This window comes from Corylus avellana, chromosome ca7 (assembly GCF_901000735.1).
Source record: "Corylus avellana chromosome ca7, CavTom2PMs-1.0".
Classification (NCBI taxonomy): Eukaryota; Viridiplantae; Streptophyta; class Magnoliopsida; order Fagales; family Betulaceae; genus Corylus; species Corylus avellana.
Window position 1 is genome coordinate 27359627 of NC_081547.1, and position 9160 is coordinate 27368786.

At 33.9% G+C, this 9160-nt stretch overlaps 1 protein-coding gene and 1 pseudogene across 1 annotated transcript in view; both read right to left on the minus strand.

Annotated features, from left to right (window-relative positions):
* Nucleotide 1: 1 nt before the first annotated feature.
* On the minus strand, nt 2-2024 carry LOC132188098 (heat shock cognate 70 kDa protein-like; annotated as a pseudogene).
* Nucleotides 2025-8362: 6338 nt separating this feature from the next.
* The window catches only part of LOC132186278 (heat shock cognate 70 kDa protein-like), a 15602-nt gene continuing 14804 nt past the window's right edge, over nt 8363-9160 (minus strand). The window contains exon 4 of the mRNA XM_059600172.1: nt 8363-8569. Coding sequence (XP_059456155.1) covers nt 8363-8569 — 207 coding nt within the window. The remainder of the gene's footprint in view (nt 8570-9160) is intronic.

The window sequence follows — 9160 nt, forward strand, 5'->3', positions numbered from 1 at the left end:
TCTTCACAGTTGTGCCAAGGTAGGCCTCTGCAATCTCACGCATCTTTTTGATGACCATAGATGAGATTTCTTCTGCAGCAAAGTGTTTTTCTTCACCCTTATAAGTGACTGCAATCATAGGCTTGTCAACAAAACCTTCAATGACCTTAAAGGGCCAAAGCTTGATATCCTCCTGAACTAAAGAATCGCTAAATCTCCTACCAATTAACCGCTTTGCATCTGCAAAATAAATAAGATAAAATGATTCAACAAGACTAAAGTAGACGAAGCTACAAATCTCAATCTTGATGAGCCTTTATATTGGCTTGCCATTTTTTTTTTTATAAATAAATAGTTATGGTAGCATAGGACAATATTTAGGATTTGAAAAGGAGCTTTTGCACTTAGTAGGTTCAATTTACCTCTAACAAATATAAAGAGCAAAAAAATAACAATCGGCATATTAAGAGTTGGAATGAAACACAATGTGGCACAAGATCATGTAACCTCATAGGAGAGAAAGTAAAACAATTCATATTGCCAATTTTCTTAAGAAGTGTCTATTTTCGTCAAGATCATCTATTTTTTTGGAGGAAGATCAAATTCATTGGTGATTTGACGTATGTGGAACAGTTACCGTAAAATAGGAATCATAGACACAAAATGCCGTGCATATTCTTTACATACAGCATGGGCCATGCTAATGGCTACCTTATAGATAATTAGATATGTCATTAAGATTAATTTCAAGTTGGATAGATAGAGGAAGCCTTGCGTCCACAGTCCACTTTATTATATCTTTTAGAGCATTGGATTGGGGAAGGTGGAGGTTATTACAGGAACGTATGTATGTATGGAGTGTTCAAAGGACAACAACTTTCTTTTACATTAATTAATTACAAGTTACTCAGGAATGAAGATTCCTGAGTAGCAAAATGACAAGTTATATACCATAAGAAGTCAAATAATTGATGTTTTTCAGGTTTCCATGTTCCATACAAAATGGAGCAATTAATGCATAGAACCATTTAATCAATTAATTAAACATTGGATTTAATTAGAAGCAACTTGATCCAATAACTTCGATCCTGAAACAAAAGATTTCCCTACACCGACCATATATAGATTGAATATCAAAGTAATAGAGAAGCAGACAGATGATAAATAAATAAAGATAAAAGAGAATATATACCTTCAGAGAATAGAACATTAGCAATTCTAGAACACATGAAAATCAGGGAAAAGTTTATATTCAGAAGGCTTCAAAACTCTGAATATAAACTCTAGCCAAAGCCACAAAGGTTAGCAAATAGTCCATGGAAATTTAAGTCCTTCAACACAATAAATGTAGCACTCAGCAGATGGTCATTCTCAAATCTATTTAGGCTATACAGATTTAGCCTACTCTTACAGGAACTTTTATGGTTTTAAAAAATGGGAAACTCATTGATTAATATTATATATGGAGAAAGATCAAACTTTTCTATTCATATATAAATAAAAAATAAAAAAATAAAAAAACCAACATTTTGCAAACTTTCGGGATAGAAGACCAACTTCGACGGTCTTATTGTCTCAATCTTAACAGATAGAAGGTGTTGAAAGTTTAATTATCTCAGTATAAAAGGTCTTATTGACAATAAGCCTTTTTTTTTTTCTTTTTTTTTCTTTTGTTTATTGTAGTTTCACAGAGAAAAAAGGAAAGAGAATGAAAGAAAAGGAAAAAAGAGGATGAGAGATTACCAAAGACAGAGTTAGCGTGGTTCCTAGCGACGTGGTTCTTGGCTGCTTCACCGACCAAACGCTCTTTGTCAGTGAAGGCAACATGAGACGGCGTCGTCCTGTTGCCCTGTTCGTTATGATCTCTACTCGGTCATTCTGCCACACTGCCACGCACGAGTACGTCGTCCCCAAATCAATCCCTATTGCTGGCCACTCTCCTTCGCCGGCCATTCTTTTCCTCTGGAAGAAAACGGAAATGAAGTAGCTGAAGCCTGAAGGAAGATTCTGAGTCCGGAACGATGACAAAAGTGAAGTAGATGACAAGTTGATTTTATAGACTCTGTTTCCTTGCTCAAGAAGTAGACAGAGTTTGTAAAAGCTACTTTGTCTCTGTTCAGAGAAAAAAATAAATAAATCAGAAGATAATCTTATTAAAGATTTATCGTACTAAGAGTATTTCTAATGGATGAGTCATATTTTTATGTAAAATGGCTTCTTAAAATTTACTTTTATCTAGTTTAGTTAAGCCATTTTTATATGTCTCTACTTCCGATTAGCTATATTTATATATATTCTATTAAAATATTATTAAAAGCAATAAAAGTTTTGGAAAAAAGAGAACATGTGAGAGGAAAAATGAGAAAAGTTTTGGGAAAAAAAGAACATGCAAAGAAAAAGTAGGAAAATATTTGGGAAAAAGAGAAAATAGATGAGAGAAACAATAAAAAATAAAATAGCTCCCTTGAAAAGTGCTGCTATATTTAGCTTTTTTTTTAGCTCTTCCAATCAAATATCTATTTTACATTTTCTTTTGGCTAATCCAATGTAGGGTTTTTTAAACATTTGAAGAGTCATTTTAGATAAAAGTAACATTTAGCTTTTCCATTGGGAATGCTCTAAACTATATTGGTTGAAGAATTTCAAAATGTTGCCTCTTTTTCATGGAATATCTTCCATTCATTTCTAACGCAAATACGGAGGTTACTTTCATCCCTTCTTCTGACATTTCATTTTTCCTGACGTTTCATTTATTTGACGAGTCCTAGTATTTGGCTATCAAGAGTTAGATAAGTGTCTGTCAAAGTCTGATGTGGCTTTATTTAAAAAAATAATAATAATTTGTAGAAAAATCTCTCTCTTCCTAGTTCTGCTAGATTTTTTTTTTTTTTTTGTTAAATTTTTATGAGTTAATATTTAGTTTCTAATACCTCAAAATTTATTTTTGGATTTAAAACTAAAACTTAGAGCATCTCCAGCAGTATTAGGTAAAGTAGCTAATGAAAAAGTACAATTCTCTATTTTAACTGCTCATTTTTTCGTATACACTCCAACAGATTATCTATTCTATTCTCTATTTGATTAAAATATTATTTTTTCGATTTTTTTTTTCTTAAACTCTCCTTCTCTCTCATGATTCTCCGCCACAATTCTCATGGAAGAGATTGAGATGAGATTTCAGCCGAACGGAGAATTCAATTTTTTTTAAAAAAAAATTTGTTTTCTTAAACACACACTCTCTCTCTCCTCTCTTCTCATGGAAGAGAGAGGGGATCAACCGAGCAGAGAAGACAATTTTGCAGAAAAGAGAGATGGAGGTTTCAACAAAAATTTTCACCAAAACGAAGCCAGCGTTTTGAATCTAGAAAGTGAAACCCTAGAAAAATGATGAAGAGAAAGATCCTCATTTATTCAGAGAGCGTTGAGAGATAGAGAGAAGAGAGAGAAAAACATTAAAAAACTTGAACATTTTGCTACAGTGAATAGCTACTTTTTGCTATTCAATGTAGCAAAGTATGTAGTTTAGTTACTCTGGAGCTAATCTGCTGGACACAAAAAAATGCTCATAATAGCTAAATATAACTATTATGAGCATTTTAACTACTCTGTTGGAGATGCTCTTAAGAGTGGAAGGTTAACCCTTTAGGAATGGTATCACTTAAAATAAATTTTATCATCCCAAATTTAATGCTATTACCCCAAATTTAGTGCTAATACCTTAAATTTAAATTTCTCTTATCTCTCTTCTTCAATTTAAAAAACAAATAAAAAAAATAAAAAATAAGGAGGTGTCTAACGCTTGAGGCAGCCAAAAATCTCAACTCTTTTTTGACAAATCAAAAATTTATTGACGTATCAAAAATTAATATGTCAGAAAACTTACTTATTAATTTTAACATGTCCGTAAATTTTAAAAAATTATTAAAAACATAATTTTTTTTTAATTAAAAAATTTATTAATTTAAATTATTTTTCAATTAAAATAGTTTTTTTTTAAAAAAAAAATTTCACCAATTTCGTTTCTCCAGCTCTCCCTCTCCATTTTCTCACACTCTCTCTCTCTTCTTTTCTCCATTAATTTTCAAAAACCCAAACCCAAAAAATCAAAAAATCAACCTGAAAAATCAAAAACCCAAATGTCAAACCCAAAAAATCTTCAAAAACCCAAAAAATCATCTTATCTTCTCTTCTTCTTCTTCTCTTCTCCTCTTTTTTTTTTTTTTTTGTCTTCTTCTTCTCTTCTCCTTTTCTTTTTCTTCTGCTGCTTCTCTTCTTTTTCTCTTCTCCTTTTCTTTTTCTTCTTCCCTCTAGAGCGAGCTGGCTGGCTGTGTAGAGAGAAGATGGAGATTGAGAGAGGAGACAGAGAGTGTGGGGAAATAAAGGAAAAGGGAAAGAATAAATGTTGAATAAAAGAATAAAGAGAAAGAAGAATAAAGAATAAAGGGAATAAAGAATAAAAGAATAAAGGGAAAGAAGAGGGAAAAAGTTGAATATCCCGCTCATTTTTTTTAGTGGCGTGCCAACATTTAACACGTCTGAAATTTTTGACGTGTTAAAATAGCAAGTCAAAAAATTTCTTTGTGTGAAAATAGCACGTTAGAAATTTATGACGTGCTATTTTTGGCCACGTCAGAAAAATATTTACTAACGTGGCAAAAACTCATGTGCTGTAGCCACGTTAGAAATTGATTGTGTTTTTGTAGTGTCCACTAGTCCTTAGATCTGTATTTGTGAACAGGCACCACTATATCTAGCGGGCACTGCTCATACATCAATCTCATTTTTGGGTAAGACTCAGATAATTTGGTTACAAAAATGAGGTTTGCACATTTTGCACCGTCAGTGTCAATAAAGTCGAAATTTTCATCAGCTTATTCTACCGACTTTTTGTTCATTACCGAATGGCGGTCGATAATGTCGATTCAGTAATATCGGTTGGTAATGATGGTCAGTAATGTCGGTAAGCAAAGAAATGGAAAATTGGTCGGCAAAGTCAGTCGGTGTTGGTCAGTAAAGTTGATTCGGTCAGAAAATGTTATTCCGCCTACCGCACTGAGTTTGTCGGAAATAGAAAAAGTCTACCACCTATCGGCTATCAGTTAAGCAGTGTCGATCGGTTCTCAGTTGGTAGGCAGTTAATTTGTCCACCCCTTAATATACTATTTCTCTCTCCACATCTCTCTTTTCTCTAAATTTTATCTTACTATTTCTCTTATATATCTCTCTTTTCCCAAAATTTTATCTTACCATTTCTCTCTCCATATCTCTTTTTATCAAAAAGTTGAAAAATAGGATATTTAAGAAAAGAGAAAACCTTTTATCATGAGCATCCTAATTACACCCATTTTACAGCCATCAATTAATAACCGACACATAAGCAAAAACATAAAAAGTGCATAAAAATAAGTTGGACCAAAATACACTAGATTTTAGGGTGATAAAATTCCTAAAGGGTTAACCTTCCACCTCTAAGTTTTAGTTTTGAATCTAAAAACGAGTTTTGAGACATTAGAAACAGGTTTTGGGACATTAGAAAAGGGGTTTTGAGGCATTAGAAGCGGGTTTAAGGCATTAGAAACGAGTTTTTGGGCATTAGAAACGAGTTTTGAAGCGGGTCACGGCTGGCGGGGTTTGAGGAGTCCATCGCCGGCGAGACCCATGGCGTGGGTCCTTGGGTCTGGCCTAAATCTTGCCGGCTACGGGTTTTTTTTCTCTGATTTGGTGTGATTGTTCTCACTTTTATTTTTTTGCATTTTTCATAAATTGATGATGTGTCACATAGTAATTGGAGGCTGCAAAAGCAGTGTTATCAGGATGGACCCGATAATAGGGGCTCTCTTAAGAAAAATACAATCCTTATAAAATAAAATAAAATTTAAATGATATATATATATATATAAAATAATAATAATAATCGGATGTATGTTGTCTTTTAAAACTCCTTAGATAAACTAGATAAAGTGGGTTTTGATTATGCATTTTGTATAAAAATATACATAAATTAATGTGAATGCTCTAACGGAGTAGCTTGAACAAAAATATTAAAGCATGGCTTGAGTAATTAGTTAATTATCTTTTTAGTATCTAGTTTTCATTTTTTTTTTTTTTTGCTATATAAGTTTCAAATCATATTACAAATGGTATCTGGCTTATGGAAAAAGATCAATTTAGTACTTCAGTCACATTCCGTTAGCCCAAACTAACGGATTACCACGTGTCATCAAATAAAAATGTTACATGTCCTAATAAAAATAATTAAAAAAAGACTACCCTATATATATATATATATATAAAAAAAAAAAGTTCAAAAATTGTAGAGTGGCCCGGCCACCCCATTTTGTCCTTTAGGGGTGGCTCAAAGGCCGATCTAGGTGTGGCTTAGCCACCCCCAAGGGATGGCCAAAAAGGTGATGGCCGAAACCACCCCCAAAGGCCAAAATGGGGGTAGCCGGCTACCCTATAAATTTATTTATTTATTATTATTATTATTATTATTATTTTTTTTTAGGGTTTTGTTTTTAATTTTTAATTTATTTTTTATTAGGACATGTGACATTTTAATATGATGACACGTGGCAGTCTGTTAGTTTGGATGAACATAATGTAACAGAGGTACTAAATTTATCTTTTTTCGTAAGTCAGATACTATCTATAATGCGATTTGGAACCTAGGTGAGAAAAAAATAAAAAAGTAAAACTTAAGTACTAATAATGTATTTAACTCTAAAAAAATGATTAAATATTTGAAGGAAAAGGAAAAGAGAGAAATACACTTTAAAATGATCCAATTCATGCACCATAAATGTCCTCAAGAGGTAGCTCAATTGGCTGGGATCACGCCTAATAAAGCGGAGGTCACTAGTTCGAATCCTCCCTCCCCCTCTTGTGCGGACATGTCAAAAAATAAAAAAATTCATGCACCATAAGTTTTGTGATGGCGATTCTTGAGTAACATTCAACTGTGACTACTACCACTAATAGAAAATGTAACCTTTTTTTTATTATTATTATTTAAATTTGTTCATTTACCTTTTGCTGAAAAGTTTGTCTCCCTCCTTCATATTCAGGGCAAAATAAAATATCCTCGTAATTCATCACTTCATTTCTTATTTTCCTTAAGAATTTGATTGCATGGCTTTAATTATAAAACAGCCGATTCAACAGCTGGGCTACGGCATTGTTTTTTGTTTTTTTTTTTGTCAAGGATCGTATGTCCCGAAAAATCCTCCACCGCGGCCCGTGAAGACACAAATTATATAATTCGTTCTCTTCAATATCTGCATTGCCTAGCTAGTGTCTTTTCCAACGAACGAGCTACCTTTATCGATTGGCACACTGGCCTTGACCATCCTACTGATCGTATAATTCATCATGTCCTGTCTCTTCCAATAAGAAGTTCATTGTTTGCCTTGCCTGTTAGCAAGGGAAAGCTAGCGGCTTCCCTTTTATTTGTCTGAAAACAAATGAAGTCTTGAATTAGTTTTTTCTAAAGTTTGGGGCCATCCCCTACTTTATCAAATAATGGCGAACACTATTATGTTATTTTTGTCCATCATTTTAGTAAATTTACTTAGTTTTCGAAGATCGCTCAAGTTTAAGCCACTTTTAAACCCTCCCCTGGCAGTGTAAATTTTCATCTATCATCATCTAGCCATCTAGGTATAAGTAAGTTTGGATTCATTTGATAAAACTTTTTAGACAATGCTTTTTATTTTTTGGTTGAAAAAAATATTTTGATACGACAATAAAGGAAAAATAGTTTTGAGTATTTTATTTTTTAAAGTTATTTGTTAATGTTTTCTGCTTTTTTGCTAAAAAGTAAAAAAGATCCAATATTTACACCTTGATTATCCCAAAATAGGTAGCGCATAAGAATAGAGTTGGAACTTAGCAACGTAATTTGTGAGTGGACCAGCGTGAAGCTTTAGCTTTGTTGCGAGCCAGAGCTCCTAGCCGATGATTGGCTACACATTTTGTGCTCAATTGATTTTACTTTCCCTGCTATCAGGTGATAACTTCTAAATCGCCATGAAACATTAACATTCGCACCATCAAAGACAAACCCATAATTAATTACACATCATATTTCAAGTTTTCCAACTGCTACCCAACAAAGCCACATCAAAACACAATCTGGCAACAAAAAAACTAGAATTATAGGGTTGGACCAATTAAGTAGGGATACTCACGCACTGGTAACATGATCTGGCCCTTGTCCCCTGCATTCGTTGTACTGATAAGAGGAGCTGGTCAAATTGCTTAATGTTGTCTAAATACTTTTGCAATGATGAGATTGCATATCAAAAGATCAAGTCCAACCAGCTTGTCCTCAAAATCATCTGCCCCCGCAAGCTGGATACCATCTAACCAATGAATCAGCTGCTTATACCGCCAGTTTAATCTTCTTCTTACGAGCAGCGTCAAGCTCATTTTGAATCTCCTTTAAATCCTTGGCCATTTTTTCCAAAACTTCCTTAGCCTTAACCGTCCTCTTGTACATATCATCTTCAATGTTGTATTTATTTGCATCCTGGACCATCCTATTAATCTCTTCTTTAGACCGTCTTGCCTTGTAATTAGTGACGGTAATCTTGCAATTCACACCACTGGTTTGTTCCACAGCAGAAACATTCAAAACACCATTAGCATAAATCTCAAAGCATACTTTGATCTGAGGAACACCATTGAGTGCTGCAGGAATGGTGGAAAGCCTAAATTCTCCCAACCAATTGTTATCCACAACTCTTACTCTCTCACCCTCATAAACTGAGAACAAAACAGAAGTTTGATAGTCACAACATGCGGTGTAGTAATACTCCATCTTGGTTGGAATAGCGGTATTCCTCGGAATCATAACAGACATCTCACCTCCAATTACCCTCACCCCTAAGGAGAGAGGTGTGACATCCAAGAGCACAATGTGTTGAACTTTCTCATTAGCCATACCAACCATGTTTGCAGCTTGAACAGCTGCTCCATAAGCCACAGCTTCATATGCTCTTATTAAGCTGCTTTCCATCAAACAAGTCCTGCAACAGCTTCTGCACCTTGGGAATTCTAGAAGAACCACCAGTAAGAATGACATCATGGACTCCTCTCTTGTCCATTTTAGCATCAGTCAAAACACTTCTCCACAAGTTTAATAGATTTCTTGAACAAGTCCATATTGAGGTCTGCGAAT